The sequence below is a fragment of the Lutjanus erythropterus genome, chromosome 16 (assembly GCF_056507025.1).
Source record: "Lutjanus erythropterus isolate fLutEry1 chromosome 16, fLutEry1.hap2, whole genome shotgun sequence".
NCBI classification, from domain to species: Eukaryota; Metazoa; Chordata; class Actinopteri; order Lutjaniformes; family Lutjanidae; genus Lutjanus; species Lutjanus erythropterus.
In genome coordinates this window covers 7,098,410-7,124,109 of record NC_139332.1, presented here as the reverse complement: position 1 = coordinate 7,124,109, position 25,700 = coordinate 7,098,410, and the positions used below count along the sequence as shown (strand labels likewise).

Below are 25,700 nucleotides of genomic sequence, written 5' to 3'. Positions count from 1 at the left end.
GAAATTTGAAGTAAAAGGAAAACAATTTGGAACGCAGCTAATGAGCTGTCATCAGTCTATGCTCTCTCCCTGCAGTCCTGTCAATGTGACACATCTTCCATTCTGCAGAGGATTGTGAGCTAGAAAAGCCAGAAAAGCATGCTGGCCTGCAAACTGTAAAACCGGCATTTTCAACATACTGCATTTGACGTACTATGTATTGGGACATAATAAATGTTTTTCTGGCATATTAAATGGTGTGGTAGTATGGGTAGTGAAACAAACCCAAAGAGTCTAGAGGATCGAGGTTCCATTAGTACTACTACCACACCCGAATCTCAAATCGGTGGGGTACTCTTTTAAGAACTGGGATATCATCTTTCTGTGTCAGAACCAGAAAAATGACCACACAGACGGCCACAAGAGGGAGTGAAAGCAGCGCAGCTGTGCAGGTTTGTGTAAATGGACTGACAAAACACAACTCTTAAATCTGAATACTGCTTTAACTAACGACCGTTCCCCAATGGAAAATAGCTAAAATGAACATGATGACAGAATTTACAGTCAGTCCGAAAAGATGACGCCTAATGATGTCATCAAGGCTATTTTGGCTTAAGCTTGGAGACTTCAAATGTTTGGAAGAAAGCATGCGTATATGTGGGGTTTGAAAGACATATGCATTCGTCAGGCAGTGAGGGTCTAATAAAAAGACACATTTATGTGTTTTAAGGACTAAAAATGTGGATGTTTCAGTCTCTGCTGCTTTGACTTTGATCATTTCTATTTTATCTTTCTCTTGTGTAAGACTTCCAACTTTAACCCATCAATATAGTTTATAAGGTGCACTAAAATTATTGTGAATGCATTTCATTCATTAGGACTGCAAAAAAACATCTGATGGATATACTGTCGGTTTATCTATGCCTCCAAAGGGACTAAAATCTGGTTGTGATGGTTCATAATGCACATAAACTGATTTTATTTGTAATATTTAATGTACAAATGAGAGAATGAAAATCAAGCAGGAAGTCAGAGGGTTTAAAAAATATTATATAAGAAGGACTGTGTGGGCAGAAATGTAAATTCCTGTACTGTGTTGCAGATAGAGCGCCTGAGATTGTCCAAGCATGACTTCAGAGGCCGCTCATTTGTCGTGCTTCCCCGACACAAGCATTGAATGAATATTGTGAAGTATAATGAAGTGTTGTGTTCAGCCCCCCTGCTCATGCTGATCTTGTGATAAGGGAAAAACACATTCCCTCTACATTACTTGCCAAATGTGTGTGTGTATGTGTGTGATTGTGCGCGAGTGTGTGTGCTGCACTAGGGAATCCTGCATCGAAGGAACACAATAAATCACATTTTAGCAGGATCATGTGATTAATGGAGGGAGGGCAGTGAAGCATTTGGAAATCCCTGCTGACCACACTTGATGACATTGTGTTTGCTGCTTGTGAAGAAAACATGGGCCGATTCCCAAAGTTGTATTTATAAAAGAACACAATTTGCAGCTTTAGAAATCTTACTCCACATACAGTTTATCCAAATCAATTCTGTATAATGAAATTCAGTGAGTCTCCTATAAAGAAAAGGTCTAATTTGATGAAGAACAGCTCCACCTACAGGACAGAGATGCCACCTGCACTCTGGTTAAAGACACACAGAATGTCAACTTTATTGATTATAATGAAAAGTGAACAACAAATATATTGAAATCTGAATGTCAAAACTGTGAAAAATATCAAAAATGGTCCCTCTGAATAACTTTTGAGAAAATATAATAAGGCCTTCTATAAAACTGAGCACTAGAACAAAGCTGTGCCATAAAAAAATAGAAAAAGTAAATCTCAGAAATTTAGACACCTTTCAGGTGGATTTAACTGATTTAAAGGAAATTCTTAAAAGTATGACCTAAATGTAGTGAAACAAAGCCAAGATAAAACATCAACTCCCCACAGAGATCATCTGAGTTTCATTTGGTCTCATCTTATAAAGGTATGTACTCCTATTAAGACATGTAGTGCTCTCAAATAGAACATTCTTAACAGTGGAAGAAAATAGAAAAAATAACCTGAGGTGGTAAAAGTGGAATGTGATTAAAGCTCAACTCAAACAATCCTACGATTCTGCAAAACTCGAGCCACAAAAGGTAACATTTTGGTAACACGTGCATTGGCTTCTCCAACTTTAAATGTGGAGCAAATCAAACAATTAAGCAGATCAGTTTGAAGCTAAAGCTAAATCTCTCTTTAAAGGTGCAAACAGCAGGAGGCTAGCCTAGTGGCTACATGTTGACAGCACATCACCGTGTTTTTAGCTGAAGTCTCTGTCTGGGAGCACCAGCGGGGCCACCAGTGTCCAGAGGTAGAGGGCCAAGCCGAGCCAGCTGGAGCAGATCTTCACCCACACGGCCGGCATGGTGCTCTCCATCACCTGGTAGTCGGTGTTGGGCCTGATGAGCCGAGAGCGAAGCCAGAGAGAAAAGTCAGTATTGCAAGAAAGTGGGCCTGTCTGAAGGAGTTAGCCACGAACAACAAATAAAACTGTTTTTACACCAAAATTAGTGTGTATATGCAGATTTTTTAAAATATGTTTGAACCCGCTAAAAATAGGAGATTGACAAGCCAAATTTAAGCACTTTTCAGGCATTTTCAAGCACCTCACAGCTGTGGTAAATTACATATTTATATACATATTGTTTTTTACACAAAATAATTATGTTTCATCATAACATTTTAGGATGACAAATTCAAAAAAACACAGCCAAGGTTCATGTTTCAAAATGTGTCTTGTGGCACTTTTCAAACCTTGGAAACATGACATTAAAAAAGTGTTTTTAAGGATTTCCAGCACCTGTGCGAACCCTAGACAAAGAATCACAGATGGTATCAATGGAGGCAAAAAGCCTTCATGGCATCGCGCCGGAAAAGGGGCAGAAATTAGTGTATCCACCCGGGTGTCATGTTTCCATCACTGCTGATGAGAGCTGGAGCCAATGAACACTCATGACTACTGCAGAGCAATGTTATTAATGTTAACTAAAACTAGCTGAGAAAAAACATTTTTGTTAAATAAAATACAAATTAGATTTAATAAAATGATACTGAACTTAAAAAACTAACTAAAATAAAATTAAAATATATAGAAAAGTTTTAGTCTTCCAGTCAATTTGATTAAACTTGTCAATACAACAAGCATGAAGAGGCAGTGGTGCATAATATTTATCTACAATGAGATGTCTACATGACTTCAGAAAGTGTTCTGGTTGTGCTGTAATACCCATTCTGAACTTCTTAAATCTTGTACTTGACAAATATCCCCCATATTATCATAAAAAAAAATGCTGAAACTTGTGAAAACTAAACTAAAACTTTTTTCAACAAAGAAACAGGAAAACCCATCCTGGAACCTGGCTGAAACTAAACTGAATTGAAGTAAATAAATAAAAATGAAGTAAAAATAAAATTCAGATTATTACGATTACATTATTAATTCAAATTCAAAAATACAAAACTATAATACCTCTGCTGCAGAGTCATTTGACAGGTGAATGAATGCTGACTGTACCCTTTCCAACTGAAGACAAAAGCCAGATATTAATGGGATTTTTTTATCCAGTGTAAAAGGAGCTAAACAGATACTTACTTGTACCAGTTGGTGAGGGTCATCATGATGTAGAGGGAGGCCAGGAAGAGGCTGAAGTGGAAGAAGGAGTAGCTGTAGGTGACTCCTTCCTCTTCGTTGTCCACGGCCCGGTGGACTCCGTCCTCGCTTGACGCTATCTCGGCGGCGGCGGTCAGACCCTGGCCCTCCTCAGTCTGCATCAGCTTGTTCACCTGGGCGTTGTTGGAGGAGCGGATACTGCAGAGTGCAAGAGGTCATTTTTTAATAGACTGCCATCTCCTTTAGGCAATAAACGGACTATGTTACTTTTGATATAATAAGTACCTCATACAGCTACACTTCAAATACTGCAAACTTTCCCTCTTTAAACTATTTCCTCAGTTCTTTTGCATGTTACATGAGCAGACTGTCAAAAGCAGCACATTAAACTAAGCGCACACCTCTTCTGTGTGGTTTTTGACAGTGCAGTGTGCAGGCAGTGACATACAGTATGTACACCTTGAAAGTTAGTTCTAGAAATGTCTAAAATCTTACAGTAAAGGCAAACCATGAAATACCTGGCGTAAAGAGTACAGAACAAGAAAATGATCAGTCCCACGATGCCCTGTGCGTCCCACCACTGGACGCTCCCAGGGGCCTGGGTGGGAGTAGTGGGTCCAGGTGCTGGAGTTGGACTGCTGGGCTGCACCAGACTCAACAGGCTGGGGTTACACTTACGGTCTGAGGATGAAAACACAGAAAATTAAGTAAACAGCTGACAAAAACACAGCAACTAATAACTATTACAGCTATAGGGGGTGTCACATGTTTTTATACTCCTTTGCAAAGTCAGTTATTCTGGTTCAAATTATGAATAAGATGCAGCTGTGTTGTGACTCAGACTCATTGAACTTACTGGGGTTGTTAGTCATGGCTGACCAGGTGACATACATGGTGTAGAGGGAGATGATGGAGGCCTGGAGGAGGCCGGAGCTGGGCTGAGCCTCCTGTGGAGACATGAGTCAGAAAATAAATCACTGCGCCAGAAAAACAAAACTCTCTTCATTGCTCAAGTGATGTTGTCCTCGCTCACAGAGACAACAGAAGGTCACAGCCAGGACAATTGTTAGCTCCGTATTAGTTTGTCCTCTAGACTGAGCGTCGAAGAGCAGGCGTCCTCATTTCTTATGAAGGATTATCATGATTTTGTAGCCTCAGTCTGTAAATACTCAGTTACGTCCATCTTCTACACATCTTCACGTCTCCACATTACCTGAACTTTGGGCAGAATGGACACGATGGACACACCGATGCAGAACAAGAGGTTGAGGCTGATGAAGACCTTGTGCTCTGTGCAGTCGTCAGGTTGGGTGTAAAACAAGTAGAAGAGCACGACAGCAGTAAAAGCCAGGGAAAAGTTCAGGATAGTTGCAGACAGCAGAGCTGCAAGGAAAACACGAGCAGAGAGTGAAATCACTTGACAATCACATGAAACTCAGATGTAGTTCAGCAAGCGTTATCTAGTTCTGACACGGTCCATTTCATGTAGTCTGACTGGTCAAATTTTCTACATTCATCACTACTACACTGGTACACAGAGCTGAATTAAGTCCAATGCAATGTGCCAACCACACGTAAGAGCAAATTTCATTTTATTCTGTTTTTCAATCGTGGTTTTAGTGATTTTATTGTTCAATGGTTTAAAAAGCTGAATGTTCTAACCCTACCATTGTGGGAATGTTATTTTTAGAAATGAAACTGGCAAAAGTGAAAAGTGACTCTAAAATCTATACTAAAATACAGGAGTTGCCCTTCAAAAACCCACTGTGAAAATCTTAAATTTTAAACTTGCATGTGAAGCTTCATTCTGCTTTAAACGGAGGGTCCCTTCTACCTGCAAACCAGCACTTGGAGTTTCCTTCCTCTGCGTTCTCCAGCCAGGACTGGGTCCAGGAGTGGGCAAAGTCCACAAGCAGGATGAGCTGGATGATGATGAACATGAAAGAGCCCACCACGCCAAAGTAATACCACACTGAGAACAGACAGAGAGGGTTTGTTTAGAGGGTTATTACGCTATAATGACAGTCATTACAATACTAAACCATAAAGTTCTGGCTGTTATATGAACTGATGGTTAGTTTATTTATGAACAACGAACATCAGAATAAAATTAAAGTTCTTCATCATTTTTATTGAAATCGTGACCGAGTTAAACTTGTTACAAGTGGTTAATTACAATAAACACAAACTGTCAATGAGACTTTCTGGGAAGGAAAAAACAAGAACGACTTGTTCAGCTCCTCTTCCACTTGGCCTCGCAAAATCAGCATAAACATTAACATTCAAAACAGGTTGATCTCTAATAGGTTGTTTACACCTGGTATTAACATGCTACTTAACAAGACAGTACGGGTATGAATACATTGAAAAAATGTATTACAGAAGCACTGAGATCCAATCTCTCAGGCCACATTCAGAGGTTGTCTGAGCTGATTTGACCAGATTCATTCAGCAGTGAATACACAATGTGTCCTGAAGGACGGCATACTCAACCGACATCCTGATTTCCATTTGGTACACTGTCATGCAAATGAAGTGTTTGGGCTCTCTTACCTGCCAAGATAAGCAGCAGATGTTAGTTGAACACACTGTCTCTTTCAACTGATTTCACAACTGAAAAATTCTGAGACTTGCTGAGTGAAGAAAAACTTAGAAACTTTGCCAAACAGCCACAGCCGATCCTTAATCATTTATGCCTTCTTGTCAATTCAGTCTAGCCTGGGTCAAGACCTTCGAATCCGCCCACTCCACTGAGCTGGCTGTTTCTCTGAATATGAAGATGATATAATATGAATATGGAAATGAAGAGTAACGAGCTGACAATTCAGGGTAATATCAGGCTAAATTCTGAATTAAATGCAGTACATTAAGTTGTTTCTTTCCTTGTACAAACATTGTGTTGCTATGAAGAGCATACAGGAGAGATGCACCATGGGTAGAGGGGTTTTATAACTTAAACTATGAACAGGACACACAATTTTACTTTCTCTGACTCTGTCATTAATGCCTGTCTTCCTCAGCTGTGATGTGAAAACACCAGATTTCCACACAGTCGTGCTCATAGTTCCCAGCCCACAAAAGCATTTAACCTGCTGACAGTGCAGGTTAAACATGAGGCTCATCGTGGGCTGATAGATGAGTTTAGTGTGGTGCTAATCACATACAGACACACAAATCATAAAGTCTTTAATATTAAAAAGCCAAATAGATACTCAAAAACAAAGACAAAATAGTCCTGCATGAAGAGTAAAGAAGTGAGATCCAATCACACATGGTCACTCGAGATGCAAATGGACATGCCAGGTGTGAACAACTGTACTTAGAGCTGTTCACTTATGTTAATACCAGGTGTAATATACCAGGTGTACATAAGCTATAAGGATGGGTATCATTTCACGTTTGTTGATACTAGTACAGATATGACACCTGTGTTTAAGCAACAATTCCTAAATTATGTTTTTTTAATACCTTTGTTTGAGGAGTCCAAGTGTTTTTTTCTTAACAAAATCCCTTTTTTCAAAACAGAAGACCATCTCTCAAAAAGAAAATCTATCTAAATTAGGACTGTCACAATATCTTTTCACTACACAATCATCATGGCCAAAAAAACTCAGGATAACAACATTATCACAACACCTACAGGAAAACTGAAAAAAAGAAAAGGCAACAAGGCTATCAGCCAAATTCATTTCATTCATTCATTTTAAATATCACGGCTATTGTCACCAGTATATTGTGACACCCCTAATCTAAAAACTATAGCAAATGTACAAAAACTTTGCCTGAATAAAATAATCTAAAATTAATCTTTATGATTCAAAACACAGACTTTCTGCTCAAAACATAGGCTTATCAAGAAAAGAGTAATCTGAGAAAGCATTCGATGCCAGAGTTCAGTTCTTTAATACCTGTGGTAAAGACGCCATTTGGAATGAAGAAAGCTCCCACGGTTATACCGACCAGCAACAGAAACTTGAAGAACCAGAAACTGAGAAGAAGAAGAAGGTAAAGTTATTCTAAGTATGTACACAACACATTTTTGTCTCAGTGTAAATACAACACAATCACAGAAGTGCAGTTCTCGTGTTTGTCCACCAGAGTGCAGCGTGCTTTCATCACGCAGGGCTGTGGTACTGGGTGCACAGTACAAACCCATTTTGGATGGCGGCTCGGGGGTCCTTGCTGCTGCGCACTCGGATCATGATGATGGAGAAGAGGAAGAAGAAGCAGGCCATGGCGAAGCACATGCGGTACACTGACTTGTAGCCGACTATGATGTCACAATTCACCTTGCCAGGTATGGTTGCGCCATCAACACAGAAACCTGGAATCTGACAAAGGAAATAATGGGTGGAGGACAAGCAGGGATTAAACTGGGTCAAATGGAATGATTTTTGATGTTGAAATCTCTATAAAATTATAAGAAATATAAAAAGATCACTTCTTCTGAGCGTACTGATTAAAATATAACAAAAGCATGATCCAAGCATCCTGTCAGCTGCTCTCCAGTATCACTGTTGCTGGGTTACAGACTTATGAAACTAATTTGAATTATTTTCCTATTTTGTGTTGAATTGGAGATGACATTTTTAGTCTGTAAAATGGAATGAAACTTGGGCCTTATGAAACGTTTATAAAAGCCTGTGTGGACCATTAAATTTGATCTAATCTGGTCTTATCTAATGTACCTTTTTAAGATGTTCTTCCATGCCTGGGAGGATCATAATGACAGACACCAGAGTCCCGAGCAGCATCAGGAAGGAGAAGGCCAGCCGGCTCATGGTGGAGTTGTATGTCGACGGGCAGCATGCCGACAGGAGGCAGGGGGCCGAGCCGCACAGACAGGACGCCTGGAGAAGAGACGAGGGGGAGAATTAGCAGATTCAGATTTGATGAAACGCAGGGACAGGGCTCTGGGGTGTGGGATAATCAGGGTAATGCATGCACGGCTTGCAACGACTGTGGTCGGGAGAAAAAAAACAAAACAAACAACAGTGCGTCTGCTGTCAAGACGACCACCTTTCTTCTTCTGCACACTTGCAGAGAAGCAAAGACAAATGATTTGCAGCGGCTGTAATCAGGCCTGTGATTAGAGCTGCCATCAGAACAAATCCCCCCCCCTCTCTGTTTCTTATACGGCGCTGTGAACAGGATCACAGAGGATTCCTGCATGATTCACATGCAGACTGCTGCTGAGAGGTGTGTGAGGCACTGAGGCGGAGACTGGAGCTGAGCTCAGCCATCCTTCACTAAATATGAATATGCACCAGAGTACACACAGGCCCTGGGTGTAAACACTGCAGCCATGACGGGAAGAATCCAGTTTCCACGGTTCAGACTGGTCGAAGACATACTGCCATGGCAACAAACAGCTCTGACAAATAACCCATATGTTGAAAACAGTCCAGATCAGAACTTCACAAACACCAAAACAAAACTCAGAGTTTACTTAAGAATATTACAAGCATCTTGCAAGGACAACTGGGATTATTAAAAATTACAGTGCATATATAAAGTGCCTTTTTATTTTGCAAAACTAAAAAGAGCAGGGCTCAACAAGAAGGATTGTCTGCTTTCCAGGGGCAAGTAAAATATCATGCCTGGCTCATAAATCTAGCAACTCACTTGCCCAGGTGAGTCATTTTTAATGCTCCTGCTTTTCTCTGTTTATATCACATTAAACTGAATAGCTTTGGTTTTTGGACTGACAAAACAAGACATTTAAAGACATAACATTGGACTTTGAAAAACCCTGATGGACATTTTTAACGTTGAACCCTGCAGAGTATCAACAGCTGTCGAGGACTGAGAGGTGGTATCTAACTAGTGCTGCAACTATATCATCATATCATAATTAATCTTACAATCTTTTTTTTCTGATTAATCAATTAGTTGTTTGGTCCACAATATGTCAGAAGATAGTGAAAATTGTTGACAGGGTGTCCCAAAACCCAGGACAACATCCTCAAATGTCTGGTTTGGTCCACAACCCAAAGATATTCATATTTGAGAGACTGAAATCAGATCATTTGGACAATTTTTCTTAAAAAGCGTGAATCAATTTTCAAAATAGTTGGCAATTATTTAATTGGATTAATCAACTAAACACTGGGGCGGCACGGTGGTGCAGTGGCCCTTCTGTGTGGAGTTTGCATGTTCTCCCCGTGTCTGCGTGGGTTCTCTCCAGGTTCTCCGGCTTCCTCCCACAGTCCAAAGACGTGCATGTTAGGTTAATTGATGACTCTAAATTGCCCGTAGGTATGAATGTGAGTGTGAGTGGTTGTCTGTCTATGTGCCCTGCAATGAACTGGCGACTTGTCCAGGGTGAACCCCGCCTCTCGCCCAAATGTCAGCTGGGATAGGCTCCAGCAGCCCCGCGACCCTTACGGACTAAGCGGTTACAGAAAATGAATGAATGAATGAACTAAACACTGCATGAATGAATGAATGAACTAAACACTGCAGCTCTACATTAGGGTTGAGCGATGTTTATGGAACTGGAATATCAGGATGTCCACAGTGAAAGCATTGAGGTGGATGATGATATTGTTGCTAGTTATTAAAAGGGTCTTCATCTCTGCACCGCTTGTTCTGAAAGGGATAGTTCACCCAAAATTGAAAATTCAGTCATCATCTACTCACCCCAATGCCGATTGAAGGTCAGGTTTATTTTTTTTTTAGTTGATAATACACTGCTGAAGTTTCACAGGGCAACAGTGTTGCAGAATCCCAAATGGTGACCAGTGTTAACTTAAAAAAAAGAGAATAAAAACATAAAATGCCTCCATGTTGCTTGTCTGGTGTAATCCAAGTCTCCTAAAGCCCCACCATGCCAAGTTGACTAAATAAATTTTACTGACACCATGTTTTTGTGTGTGAATGGCATGTCAGGGCTTTAAGAGACTTAGATTACGACAGATGAGCAGTATGGAAGCATTGTATGTCTTTTGAAAACTGGTCACCATTCACTTCCACTATTTGTGAGATTCTTGTTTTCCTGTGAAACTCTGTGTGTTTTGCTGACTAAGAAAACAAACCTGACCCTCAGTAGGCATGATGGTGAGTAGATGATGAATTTTAATTTTTGGGTGAGCTATCTATTTAAATTGTGTTTAATAAGACAATGATAAATATGACATTCAGACAAAGCGCAATGAGCAGCACTGAAATCCGAATTCTGTCAATTTGTACAATAAATTTAGGTAAGCTGTTTGTGTTTAAAGGGTTTCAACTAAACTAAAATTCAAGCACTTTCAAAGAACGTAAACCAAAGATGTCTAGACTCTCAAGGACTTTGTCATCACATCTAATTTGTTACAATAAATGCAACTGCAAAAATAAAGATTACAGAATTCTTTTATACCCACAGCTCTCAGTGTATTTTGTCACTTTACTAATTTTACCAGCTGTTCATATTGATTTTGATTATTTAATGCTAACTAATTTCCAGAGTATAAGATCATCTGCTGATTTATTTAGATAGATATGCATAACAAATATGGTGATGGGACTATTTCATTACAAATATTAAAAGATTTTTGGTTTACATGAGAGATTATGTAGATAAAACACTGGATTATGTTGGAAATGATGCCAAGTAGTATATTTTTAATCTTGGAAACATAATCATTAAAATGTTCCATCTTTTTTGTGCAAATCTTTGTGTTTAGACATTTAACATTTGAGAGCCTTTGTGCATTTTGTTAAATGAAAAGAATTTGTGCTTAATGACTTGCCTAGATAAATAAAGAGTTAAAAGTGAATAAAATATAGGTTTTGAAGTAATAACTGTTATGTTTTCAAAGTAAAGCCTAAAAACACCTTGGATTCCATACTGAAGCTAAAATATTGTAACAGCACTTGTATCAAAAATTGCCCTGACAATACATATTAAATGAATTAGAAGAAAATCTTTAGAAACTTATCTCAATGAGATCTTTTTTTTCCAGATTGTATAATATAAACTATGAAAAAAGTCAATACACAACAAAAGGATGTAATGTAGATCCAAGGCAGTAATAATCACCAAGTACAGAGCAACAATACAGTGACCCTCTGAAGGGGAGGAGGAAGATCACGAGTAAAACCCGGAAACAGCGCCCTTTTAAAAACACCTTGCAATCTAGGTTAACACACGTAGTGCTGTATTTTTTATATTCTTTGACTACTGTCATTCCAAAACATTTAACAGCTGAATTACCCTGTAAGAGAAGAGTACAGAAAGTCAAATGACAGCACAAAGACGCTTCTGCTCTCACACCAAACTCTATTCAAAAATCTGACCTTACATATGGGCTCATTTCATCGCCTCATATGACTTTATTTTACCCAAACATTTACAAGTCGGTCTAAATATTAGTTTAAGTTGGGTCTAATGCTTAGCCAAACAAAGTGGTACAAGTTTATCAACTTTAAATGTTCTGGTCCCTCATTGTCACAGCTTTCCACGAGGAGAGAGGACGATTAATAAACTGGACCAACGACGTCCAGAATAAATGGACGAGGAGTTAACGTTATGTCTACAGGGTGTGTCCCGAATTTAACTAATATCTATCAACTGTTAATACATGTAAATTCATATATGACATCACATGAGACATGGAGGTTATGTTACATGCTCATATGTAGTAGTAAAATGTCTCATTTTAATAGCGAGTTTCACATGACGTCGTTGTCTTGGCTAACGCTAAACAACGTAAACATAACGCAGGCTAAATTAGTCAAGAAATTATAAGAAATACTAAGTCTGCGTTTATCACGTAACAACACTTCAACCGGTAAACGTTTACTCACACAACTGGCGAGGGAACTCAGTGCCAAACAAGCACCCATGTTGGTTTATTTCTGACTTCTGAAGACAGTTGAAAAGCTTTAAAAGTTCAGGAAGAAACTGAGTCAAAATGGCGCCGTCAAGTCAGTTAAAAAGATGACACGGAAATCCGTCTTTATCCTTCAAAATAAAAGATTCGTGTCAGGTATACGCGAACATTATTTATTTGGTATGCACAATAACGACAATATTCTACTTAAGTTTGTTTATTAATGCGTTTTTGAGTAGATGCTAACATGGAACAGGACGAATACGCAATATATAGTGAAAGATGTTGTTGTTGTTGACATTCTCGGTTTTATTTTATCAGCAAATTCACTCTACTTCCGTTACTGTTTGAGTAAATTTGGAAAAAATGAGTCTACTTTACACAGGGCGTTAACACCGACACTGACCAAACGACTTGACCAAAAGTGTGACCAATCGGATGTTAATGCGCAATACAGACCCCATCCCATAATATACAAAGTTTTCTTGTACAAACTGTGTAGACTGTATTTGACGTCCCGGAAAAGAGACAAACAATGAACTATCCTTTTGATGCATTTAATAACAGCTCGGAGAATTCTACTCTTATGTTAAAACTACAGTAAACTGGTTGTGTCTATGTGCCTATTAAAACAAAGTAAAAGCTATTAATTTTAGCATTACCAACACAATGGAAACAAACTTAGAGTTAGATAGTTTTATAAGTAAGTAAGCATTTGTTGTTTTATTGTATGGAAAAAAATCATTATGTCATCTTACATTTACATGGCATATTTCTTGTAACCAATGTTAATTGTAACTGTATCTAAATACATTCTATTTATTTCTATTATATTCTATCTTAATTCCCAGGAATCTTTTTTCATGGTAATCAAATTTGGATTATTGTGGCTTTATAATACTTTGTTGGTTTAAATATATTTTATGGTTCTAATCTGAGAAATACAAGCTGTTTGGTATTAAAGTCTGCAAATCATCAGTGAGCTAAAGTCTTTACTCCCCTCTGGAGAAATGTTGTTATTGTTCTTCTTCATAAATTGAAACTTTATATCATACAATAAAACCCAATGAGGTTTATGCATTATTCTGTATTCAGTGCCAGGAAATTTATTTCAAGGATATCACAGTCATGTTCTTCCCAGCTGTGATGTTTACATCAGTAATAAATATTCATACTCAGTGATTTACAGACGCTGCTCATCCTCTAAAAGAGGACGCAGTCACTCGATGCTTTCTGTGGATACATGTGGAAAACACGGGCAAGAGGGAGACAAAGACTACAGAATAATAAAGCTGAAAAAAGTCCTGCTCATCAGGATTACTGCACAAAGTTATCACCATTTTATACATGCTATCTTCTTTTAAGATTAATAAATGCATGGTGACAACCAATTCACAACTTTTTTTTTTCATATTTTGCTGTGTTGTCAGTCTGCCAGTCATTAAAGAGGAACTTCATCAATTTTAGACCTCATTTCTTTTGTTTTGTTTTTTCCAGGCGATTTTACTTCAAAATTTGGTTTTATCTTGTTATCATGCATGCAGTAACTACTGAGTAACAAAGAAGAGAGAAAAAAAACAATATTCAAAAGGACAGAATGAGATTTCTGAGTTCTATTTTAACCGACAGAGTTGTTCTGCAAATTTTCACTTCACCTCATTTCTCTCCTCTTCTATTCTATGATTGCACAAACTTCACATGTTTTGTAGATACAGTTTGTATTTAAGAATGCAAATGAGCACATCAGACTTTTTATATCACCACATATTTCATCTGAGTATTCTAATGTTTATCATCAGAGTATTTAATAAAATACTATACACTATAAACTCAGTATTGAGTAATATAAACACACTTCAGGTTCCTCTATTAAAGGGACAATTCACAACCAAATCAAAAATACATGTTGTCCCTCTTACCTGTAGTGCTGTTTATCCATCCAGACAGTTTTAGTGTGAGTTGCAGAGTTTTGGAGATATCAGTTGTAGAGATGTCTGCTTTCTCGCCACTGTAATTGGACTAGATGTCACTTAGCTTGTGATGCTCAGAGCTGAAAAACTCAAAAGCAATGTCTCTTTCAAGAAATCATGACCCGGTTACTGAAGATAATCAACAGACCTTGTTGAGAGCAGTTTCATGTAGGAACTACTTTCTCTTTACTGAACTACACGCATATATCACTGTGCCGAGGTAAGGTGCATCTACTCATGGATGAAAGGTTGAAGATGCCATTAATGTTTACATCCCTGTCATTATTAATTATTAATGAATTATTGATTAAACAACTGGTAGCATTTTCAATTATTGGTAAAGGAAAATGCAAAAAACTTGCAACCCTACTTTTAACTTAAAGCACTTCTGCTTTATTTCTTTAATTAAAATAAAATAAAAATGCAGCCATGACCTAAGCATGTGCAAAAAAAATTAATTGTCTTTGGTAATTAATAAACAAAAACAATGCAGCAGTCAGTAGTCTGTCTTTTATAAAACAGAATAAAAATAATGCAATAAAATAATTCTGGGATATATGGGACATTTTTTATTGCGATATCACAATATTTATTAGGGCTGGGCAATATATTGATATTATATTGTATCATGATATGAAACTGAATATCATCAGATTTTGTATATCATTATATTATGATATGGAATAATTATCAAAATCATTATTATCAATAGCCTAAAAACAGCAATAACTGTCTTAATTTGACATTGTTTTATCAAGCAATGGCATTTGTTGAATAAAGAAATTTAAATGTATTCTTATAATAAGAGAAAACATGCTTTATGTAGCTTAATAATTATTAATGATTAATGACTGTTAGCATTTTGAAGCACAAGTTAAGGAAAACACACAAACTTGCAACCCTGGTGTTAATATTTTGTGAAAGCACCAATAGTCATAACTACAATATTGTTGCATTATATCATCGCATTTGGTCAAAAATATCATGTGACTTTGTCCAAACCCTCAGGCCTATTCAATCTGTTCTTACATTCCTAGTTTCTATTGATGAGTAATTACAGGTAATTAACTAACTAATTAACTAATTGCCAACATGCAAAATAATGCCATGGTGAAGTCTCTGTATCAGCTGATTATATGTCCATATCGGAGAAGAGAGGAATAACAGCGATTCAGTTTCAGCAGACCAAACACACAGTGAGTAAACAGGTGTGACAACGAAGGTCAGACAGTGAGTTTAAAGCAACATGGGGGGCAAACCTCCATCTGTTTGTGTCTGACCTTCACAAACACACTGAAGGTGTTCATCTGTGAAGAGAGAGAGAGAGAGAGAGAGAGAGAGAGAGAGAGAGAGAGAGAGAGAGAGAGAGAGAGAGATTCAGCAGCAACATTAGAACATCTTGATGAGAAAGCAGAGCCATGCCTCACATTACTGCCTGGGTTAACGGGCGGGCCTCGTCTAATGTTAATCAACAGCTTCATAACGTCAACACTCCTCGAGGGACTGACGTTGGTTAAACTGGTATTTTCATAATAATCCCACAACATTATGTGAGCGCGTATGAAGCTCCTCAGCAGTCAACAGTATTATCAGTACAGCATGTTCTCAGTCATTGTCCTCTGAAGCCTGAGTTCACTGTGATGCATCTGACAGCTTTATCAGTGCTTTATGGGTATGTGGTTGTACTTTACATCATCAGTTAAATGAGAAAATAAAACTACATATTGAAAATGTAAAAACAAGCCTGTTGACTCACACAGAAGCAGCCTTTGGTAAAGAGCAGTTGGCTTTGCTCTAACTGGACCACTGTTTTATTTTGAGGTGGTACTACACACAATACATGTGCTTTCGTTTTATTATCTCTGTGATAAGAATGAGTTGAAGGAGATAAAAGACATTATCAGTCCACTTCAGGACTGAGGACAAGCTGCTCAGTGCCTGGATTTCTGTCAGATGTCAGGTGAAAAGAAGAGACCATTTCTTCAGATTTGAGTGTGGAGATACAGGGCACCCCTTACTGGAAAGACAATGGTACAAACCTCTGAGCAGCAGCGGCAAGACACAACAGCGGGAGTTCACGACAATTACACAGGAAGCTGTAATACTGTGATATCAAAATAAAACGAAACAAAGAAAATTTAAATAAATAAATAAAAATCATTCCTGCATGTCAATACTACTATTACTTGTGCTAATATTAATGTTATTTTTTAAATGATATTTCAAATAATAATACAACTTGTACCACACAGATGACAAACAAGATTTTCAGAGTGAGGGCCGCCAAAGGGCGCCAGAGGGGTCCTCAGCAAATTGGAGAGAGAGAGAGAAAAAAAAAAAGAAAACTTGAAAAAAAAAAAAAATTGACATTTTAGAATTATTATGTGTATTACTTTGAACAACAATTTATAATGTATATATTACTTAAAATGTAATTGTTATTGCCTTTATATTTTATATTTGCAGTATTATTGTCACTGAGTTTTGAAAAACACCACACAAAAGTCGGGCATAACCTAATGCTATTTGAGGCTATTTTAGTCATTTTCAAAGCAAAAATGTCAAACATTTGCTTTTTTCTTAAAATTGTTCATTTATAGTTTGTTATAAGCATTAGATTTTGTTATAGAATGCAGCTGACTATTTTAAGAACAAAACAAAAAACATGATGGAGATGAGTCTGCCTTTTTAAGGGTATATATAGGAAATGGCAAGGTTTTAAATTTGATTTAGAGTTTTATGTGAGAGCAACAACATCGTAGGGCCTGATCACCCCAACTTCCCAACCCGTGACTGCACACCCCCCGGTATTTCCTCCCCTGTTCCAGCTTCTTAAATATAAGGATCTGCTGGTATTCTTTGTCATTCATGACAGTAAATACAGAGTCTTTGGGGTTTTGGACTGTTGTTGGACAAAAGATGCTGTTTGAAGATGTCACTATAGGCTCTGGGAAATTATGATGAACACGTCTTACTTTTTCTGGACATTTTATGACTAAAATAATCATTAGTTGCAGTCCTGTATTGGATGTTATCAAGCTGGCACCACTTAACAAAATTACCCTTACAAATGATTTAGAATTACCTTATTAATAAGGCTCTAAACACTTATTAATTGTTAATATATGCCTATAAACAAGTTATAACACTCTTCCCATACTTTAATGTGGGGGTCACCATTTGGCAAAATCCAGTTACAACTTACTCCAAATTCTTATTAATGAGTTACTAACATTTACAGCTTATAAAAGAGAGCCTAATTGTCAAGTGCAAAATGGTACATGCTTAAAATGCTGATGTAACAGTATTACCAAAGCCTTAGTGTGTGCTTATCAAGATATGCTAACAGTGATTAAATTCTTGTAACTTATTTTAAAAAAACGGATGCTGATAGGTAGAAATGCTGTTGGTGGAGACGACAAAGTTTGCTCAGCAAGCAATGAGATCTGAGGCTTAACAGTACAGATAAATGTGGCCTCACTATTTGGCAAGCAACAGGTCCCTGTTGCCATTTTGCCAAGTATTTATAACCTGATAATAACCTAATTATGAGCCATTTATGAGGTAGTCTTGTTGTAAAGTGGTACTGATATGCTGCATAGTCTGGCTTGGACTTTTATCTTTATTGCTGTAAAACGTAATTTGTTTATTTATATATTGTTTTCCGAGCATACTCTGATACAATTAGGTTTTTCTGCTGTTCAAGTTTTCCTCATAACATGTGCGTCTCTACTCTTCTCTTTCTCGACCGCTCTTTCTGCTTTTACTTTGAAGGCCGAACCCCGTCTCTTCCTGTCTGCTCCGCGCTGCGCGTGTCCAGCTCGACGCTCCTCCCTGTTGCTGCTGGGAATGAGCGCACAGTGAAGAAGTGTCTGCTGTCCGTGTGTTGTCGGCTCTCTGTACAGTCCGGTATGCCCGCGGTCCGGCTCTGTCAGCTGGTATGAGGCAGTGTGATGTGGTGGACCGGACGGACCCGCTGACCCCGCGCACTTTCTCTTCTTCTTCGCTGCAGAAGATGGTGACCGGCGGATAGTTCCAACTTCGGACTCCGTGGTTTTTTTCCTCGGCGAAGAGCTCTGAAATCAGTTGGTGAGTGTCCGTCGTTGCGCACATACAGACAGTCCAGTGTCACCTGTTCTGCTCCACAGGTAGGACAGCAGACTGCACCTGCTGCCGCTGCTGCTGCTGCTAACAGGGCGAATAACCTCCAACACAGCGGAGGAATGATGCTGGAGAAGAAGCAGAGATTATAGGCGAGCAGGGAAGAATCGATGAGGCATGCTGGAGCCTTTATCTGCACCCAGCTGATTTAAAAAAACAGAAAGATCCAAACAACAGGTCATCCTGTGATCTGTGCCAGTAGTCATATCAGGCTTCAGGCTGGGTCAGATTTAACACAAGCCCGGAGCAAATTGTTGAAAACAGGCCGACAGTGCAGGCAGCTACCTGTCAGCTCCATATGGACTCCAGCATTGTGTGCGTGTGTGTGTGTGTGTGTGTGTGTGTCAGCTGTTGAGATGAAAATGCCACCGGCTCCCTACAGAGAGCTCTATGGCAGCTGGATTATCTGCTCTGCTTTATTAAAGGCTGCGTTAGAGCGTGACCTTCAGATGATGGCCAGGATGTGGTGAACTGAGGAGTGACACCACCATCACAAATCAGCAGTCCAACTGACACTTCACATTTCAAATGTTAAGAACAACAGTCTGTAACAACAGCAAAAAAAATCACACTATTGGTTATTATATGTAGATTATAAACCTGAGGTTTAGGTGGTTTAGTATCAGGTCTTAAGGGCCACATCCAAGGGCCGATGGACAACATTCAGTGTTTTAAATGTGACTAAGGAAGTAATAAACAATTAATTTCATTATCAATTAATCTGCCTATTATTTTCACAATGAATCTGTTAATCATTTAGTTTGAAATATGTCAAAAATTGTGGAAAATTCAGATCACAGTTTTGGCCTTCAAAATAAAAACAGAACAGCTGTCAAGAAAGAAAAGAGGGGACTAAAACAGCTTATGAGAAACAGCTGAACAGCAGAAAAATCAAATGAAATCAGGATATGCACAGGAGACAGCTTAGAAACAAGCTGCAACTAACAATTATTACATTACATTACATTATCTATTAATTTGTCGATATTTTCTCAATTGATCAATTAGTTGTATGGTCCATACAAAGGCTGAAAACTGTGAACAAATCTTGATAAGTGTGTACCAAAGTCCAAGATGACGTCCTCATATGTCTTGTTTTATCCACAATCCAAAGGCATTTAATTTGTGGTCAAAAAATAGTAAAGAAAACAGAAAATATTCACGTTTGAGAAGCTGAAATCAAAGAATTTGGACATTTTTTCCTTCAAAATAGATGTTGGTTAATTTAATAGGCGATTAACAATCGATTATTTGATTACTTGTTCTAAGATCAAATTAAGTCATACCACAAACATAACATTTACAGCAAATAAAGAAAATGGGACCACCTACTAGGACCTATTGTATATATAATTCATCTGTTAGTGATGACAATATTTTGCTCAGACCTACAGACTTAAAAAGAATGGCCTATACTGATTTCAAAATAAATTAGCTTCAAATATAGGGCTGCAACTAAGGGTTATTTCATTCTAAATTAATACGCTGATTATTTTCACATTTAATGTATTAATTGTTTAGTTTAAAAGAAATTCAGAATTGTAAAAACAAATGGTGCTCACAATTTGGCCTTCAAAATAAAAGCACATCAGCTGTCAAGAAAGAAAAGACAAGAAAACTAGCTTGTGTGGATTAATTGTTTAGCCTAAAAAATGTCCAAAGAAAAGAAAAGTGCAGAGTCCAGAGTGATGTCATGTAATTGCTTCTTTTGTCCAACCAACAGTCCAGAACACAAAGAGACTTCATGAATGACAAAGAAAAGCAGCAAATCCTCAGACTGAAGAAGCTGCAACAAGCAAATGTTTGAGAGTTTTGCTTTAAGGATATCCGAAATGATTAAAAACAAAAAAATATTTTCTTTTGATGGACTAATCCAACTTTTCCATGTCATGGACCCCCACAATAAACGCACATTAGACCATGAACCCCCAGTCTGAGAGGATCTTGTGTTAAGGAATCATTTTCTTAATTTTTAGGTTTGAAGATAATAAAGATAATTAAGTCTTCAAAGTCTATTAATGTTCATATTAAGGTCACTGTCAGGGCCTGACCGATACTTAATTTTTGATTTTCCCATGCTAACTATGTAGTAGGGAGTAAAAAAATTCCAATATAGTGGCTGATTTTTTTTGTATTTATTCATGTATTTAAATTCAGAATGACATCAGGGCACTAAAACAGTAAACTTTTACTAATATTTTTAATAATTATGAATAACTATAATAACAAAAAACAGAACAACTTGAACATACTACATAAAATGTTGCTTATAAAACAAACAAACAAACAAACAAGCAAAAAAAAATCTGCAATATGATAACATCAACACCGATATAGATTGATAAGGCTCTTTTAGGCCAATATCAGGCCGATAATATCGACTGCCCAATATATTAGTCTGCCTCTCACCATACATTACAATCAAAATGGCAAAACCTTTGTGGTCCAAAGTCCAAAAAATGTGATTAAAATGAAAATATTTCATTTATCCTTTTGCTGGGGACCCCTGTTAGTCCCCGGACCCCAGTTTGAAAACCACGGGACTTATCGTTGAATCAACTAATTGTTGCAGCTCTAAAAGTGACTGCTCTTTATTCCTAAAAGCAGACGTAATCTAACCCCAGAAACTAAAATCTACAATGAAAATAACATGAAATGAACCTAACTGGCTGAAACCTTTAAATGAAACCCTGAAGTGAAAAAAGGTAAAGTGTGTGTGAGTGTGTGTGTTCTAGCTCTTATGTCCTCATCCTCTTTCCATTCAGCCCAGTGTCAGATCCACATGTGTGTGTGTGTGTGTGTGTGTGTGTGTGTGTGTGTGTGTGTGTGAAGGCCTTGAACAGGCCTCCATCTTTCTGCTTTGGTGAATGTTTCCAGAATGTAAACCCTGTTAGTGTGTGTCTCTGTGTAGCTGTTATAATCCTGCTCTTCTTCGCTGTGCTCTGTAGTGAATCATCGGTGTCGAGTAGGGAACATGAAGCCTGGGTCTGCGGGGCAGCGGCGGCTCCTCCCTGTTTTTAATATTCATTTTAGCTCAGAGGCACCGGCTTTAATTTGATGATTTCACCCTGTGTTAATTACATATCCATGAGGTCACTTTTGGAAATCAGGCTCATTTCTTGGTCTTGGCTCAGTGGCCGTCTGCTGAGCTGGTTCTGCTAGGCGATGTAGTGATCTCCTGTCAATCAAACTGTGGACAAAACAGGACTTCATCTGCCTTTGATTTTTCTGTGTTTCTAGTTCTAGGGTCTAGTGCTGTACTGGAATTTGATCATTGATTAATTGTTTCATTGTCATTTTTCAATCAAGAACGTCAAATATTTGCTGGTCTTTAAGTTTTGGGCTTTTGGTTGGGCAAAAGAAGACATTTGAAGATGTCATTTTGGGCTCTGGGAAAATATGATGAGCATTTTTCACTTTTTTTTTCATTCAATTAATGAATGGTTAGATACAGCCTTAACAGATTCAATCACATTTTCCTTCACATAAATGATATATTCAGTGCTAATATTTAAAGGTCCACTGTGTGAGATTTAGAGGGATCGATACATAAATTAGCATCCCAGGCGCTAATTTGACATTTTCAGGGTGAAGGTTGCAGCTCAGGAGTTGTTGTTGTTTCTCAGGGCAGATCACGGATGATGCAATGCTGACTGAAACAAGCAACCAATGGCAGGCTTGTACCTGCATCCAGTGAGTCAGACTACACTGCCACAGGACTACACTGAAATCACTTTATAAAGTTATTATGTTTGCTTATTTAAACTGTTCCTTTCTGGCCACCTGTAGTACAGTAGTCCAATATTCACTTTTCTTTTAGTCCTGTTTTGGTCTCCACCAACTCCTGAGAGAAATACCTGGCTCTTTAGCATCTTAATGCTAATCCTGTCTGCTGATTGGTGCTTGACATGTAGCATACAGCAGGTTTGTCTGAGTTGTTTTGCAGCTGGATAAAAGCTAATGAGAGCAGTGAGAGTAAACCCAAACAGTAAATTTGTGAGCAGACAAAAGGACTAAAAGCTACGTAGAGCTGACAGGAACTGTGGAGTTTGATGATAATTTTCTGTGGTTACATTACATGGAATAATTTGATGAATTGTTAACAAAAAATACTCATCACCTGTTTGCCAATTTACACATCCATCAGGCACGGAGCAACATTAGCATTCATTTGAAGTATTGTCTCTGGCTTCCAGTATTCACTTTCCTTTTAGTCCTGATTCTCCACCAACCCGAGAAAAACATTTGGCTCTTTAGCAGCTAAATGCTAACTCTGTCTGCTGCACATGGGATTATCTCTTTTGCTGAAACCTGTTGGGAGTAAAGCCTGACTGATATATCTCCCAACTGATATTATTGGCTTGATACTGGTTTGTCAGACCTATTTCTGTCTATATATTATTACACAAAAGAAAGCTTTTTTTTAGCTTTATAGGCAGAATTTAATGTATATTTGTTCTGCTTTTGTCTTTATGTTGAAACTTATTTATAATTATTAAAAATACTGATGAAAGTTTTCTGATATTATTTTGGGCAGTACAGATAATTAGAAGCTGTAAAATATCTTGCCTCTGTTACAAATCTTTGTGTTTGATCACATTTGAGGGATCATTTAAAAAATATCTATAAAGAATTTCAGCTGATGCAACTGAATATCAATTTTGGATATTTTCTTTTTCTTTTGTACTCCCTAATATTGGCCCCAAAACTCCACTACCAGTCAGACTCTGGTAAGAAGAGCAGTGAGAGTAAACCAAAACAGCAAATCTGCAGATGGACAAACCAAAACATTAAGCTAAAACAGGCTAAAAGCTACAGAGAGCTAAAGGGAACCGTGCACCTTCACCTTTTACAATACACAAAATAACTTGATCCAATATTAACTCAAGAAAAAAGATTACTGCAGCTTTAAGTTGGCAGGTAGTATGATATAAATGTATTTTAGAAGGATTTTAGATAAATAGATGTCAGGTTGGTAAAATACAATATACTCCAGACAGGAAATCTTTGAAATGTGCCTGTGTAATTGTTTTGATGGAGCAGAGCGAGTGTTCCAGTCATTTGAATGCTGTTCTGGTAATATCTGAACTCCTTTAGTTAATATTTTGTCATGGGAAGTGAAGTTACTTTGCTCTCATATTCAGCCCGCTCTGTTCTGTCACCACTGACTGAATCATCTGACTTCCTATCATCTGTTCTCCATCCGCATCCCGCTCTTTCTTGGAAATCAGGCTTCATGTCACTGCGTGTTATGCTGTGATGGCAGACAGATGATGACATCGCACCGCGTGCCGCCCCTCCCTCCCCTCTCTCTCTCTCTCGCTCCACACATCCCACCCACCCACCCATTCTGATCCGGGAGTCCCAGAGGTGCCAGACGTGACTGGCTGCTCAGTCCTTTATTATCGTCAAACCTCCAGAACAGCCCGAGTCAGCCTTATCTTTATCTTTTACAGGGAACAAAGGCTGCCAGTGTAATCAGTAAACAGGTAACTGCTTTACCTATAAAATCTGTTTAATCTCCAGAGGCTTCGACACTCCTGAGCAGCTTATCTTCATCACCTGTCCAACACTTTCCTTCATCAGAGCCAAGGCGGACACATAACCTGTGTGTTCATGTACGTGACATACAGATATTTTTAGACTAAAGTGGTCGAGAACTTGTATTTTGTGTTGATATTTCAATCAATTTTCACATTTATTTGACATTTTATAGACCAAACCACTAATGAATTAATAACTGATTTTTTGAGAAAATAATCACTATATTAGTCATATTATTAAGTTGACCAGGGAACTTTGAACTTTCAACTTTATTTGTCCCCAAAGGGCAACTGGTTTTACAGTGAGACAGACAGAAGACACATAAAAAGCCTATGTAGGGTACACTGGGGGGGTTGTAGGCACTGAATCGGGAGAACAAAAGTGGCAGGTTGACTTTACAACCCCAGTACAAAAAAATAAGGTGCTAAATTTCAGATTACTAATCAGCCATAATAAAAAAAAACAGTATAATGAGTATCACTAGTATAAATATAGGTTTTACACTGAACTGGAATTGTTGGTGCAATATGTGTTAATTCACCACAAATAGCCAGTTTACTGATTGGACAGAGATCAGCTGTAGTTAGCTAGCAATACACACACCAACCGATATCCAAATGCATGAAAAACTTCAGACCCCTTTCCTATTTTACCTGCATCGTATCCAGATGCATCTTTGCTTTAATTTGCACCATTTAATCTCAGCCCAGCGGCAGCCACTGAAAAATGAAGCCAACACAGAAGTGCAAAAAACAGCCGTCCACTTGAGGCTGCCTCCAAAAGCGAAGCCATATTAAAATGACCGACTTTACAGCAGAAATAAACATGTTTACAGCCTGGCACAAAAGAAGTTTTTTGGTCTCTATAGCTGATGTTCATGGTAACTGTGACAGGGGATGAATTTTTGTACAACTCATCTGTTAAAATTACATTAATGCTTAAAGTTATGCATAATTAGGGGCCTGCCCACTTTGACTCATGGGTTGGGTACCGCCACAGATGGCTAGCCGCTAGGTATCTGCTTCGTTCAGCCGCCTCAGCTCCACCCACTCTCAACCTTTTTGCCCGTTTTTGGACCAGCCAGGAGTTAGTTAGGCATCGCCAAGATGGCAACGGTCAGAGCCAGCGTACCCTGAGCTTCACAATGGCTCTTCAGAACCCTACACATCAGTGTTCCCCAACCCTGGTCCTTAGCAGGACAGTGGGCCCTGAGGACCAGGGTTGGGGAACACTGCTATACATGACGTCATGGTCACTCTGTCCATATTTTACGTACAGGTGATGGTCTAGAGAGACAAACCAGCATGAGGAGACATCACAGTAAGCTTTGGTTAAATGCGATGGAGAATTCCACAATTTTCTGACATTGTGTGGACGAAAATATTAAAAATGTCAAGATTCTATCCATCATTTTGATTGTTTTAACCCACACGCTACCAATCATTGACACCCCTCTCGTTTCTAAGGCTAGTTATTTAACTTCAGTAGTTTTTTGGAGGTGGCTGAAATGTGTCAGTAGCGCTGAGTATCAAAAACAGCTGAAAGCCAACATGATAGTTCCTGA

General features: G+C 38.3%; 2 protein-coding genes across 2 annotated transcripts in view; one reads left to right on the top strand and one right to left on the bottom strand.

Moving 5' to 3' along the window:
- Positions 1 to 1,629: 1,629 nt before the first annotated feature.
- LOC146312685 (serine incorporator 1-like) lies at positions 1,630 to 12,575 on the bottom strand. Its single transcript, XM_084738841.1, has 10 exons — positions 12,436 to 12,575; positions 8,331 to 8,492; positions 7,795 to 7,973; positions 7,551 to 7,630; positions 5,477 to 5,614; positions 4,856 to 5,025; positions 4,499 to 4,589; positions 4,161 to 4,323; positions 3,625 to 3,840; positions 1,630 to 2,431 (listed from the first exon to the last, which is right to left on the bottom strand). Exons 1-10 carry the CDS (start codon positions 12,472 to 12,474, stop codon positions 2,293 to 2,295), a joined length of 1,377 nt encoding a protein of 458 aa, XP_084594967.1. The 5' UTR covers positions 12,475 to 12,575; the 3' UTR covers positions 1,630 to 2,292.
- Positions 12,576 to 18,282: 5,707 nt separating this feature from the next.
- pkib (protein kinase (cAMP-dependent, catalytic) inhibitor beta) overlaps positions 18,283 to 25,700 on the top strand; it is a 36,575-nt gene continuing 29,157 nt past the window's right edge. The window contains exon 1 of the mRNA XM_084739935.1: positions 18,283 to 18,520. The gene's annotated coding sequence lies outside the window, so the exon portion shown is untranslated. The remainder of the gene's footprint in view (positions 18,521 to 25,700) is intronic.

What these genes read in the sequence shown, in the direction of transcription:
- LOC146312685 (XM_084738841.1), bottom strand. Translation starts at nt 12,474, where the DNA reads ATGGGTGCTTGTTTGGCACTGAGTTCCCTCGCCAGTTGT. An exon ending in TGAGTTCCCTCGCCAGTTGT is followed by an intron (nt 8,493 to 12,435) that starts GTGAGTAAACGT and finishes TCTCTTCTCCAG; the next exon opens with GCGTCCTGTCTGTGCGGCTC. An exon ending in AGCCATGACTAACAACCCCA is followed by an intron (nt 4,324 to 4,498) that starts GTAAGTTCAATG and finishes TTTCATCCTCAG; the next exon opens with ACCGTAAGTGTAACCCCAGC.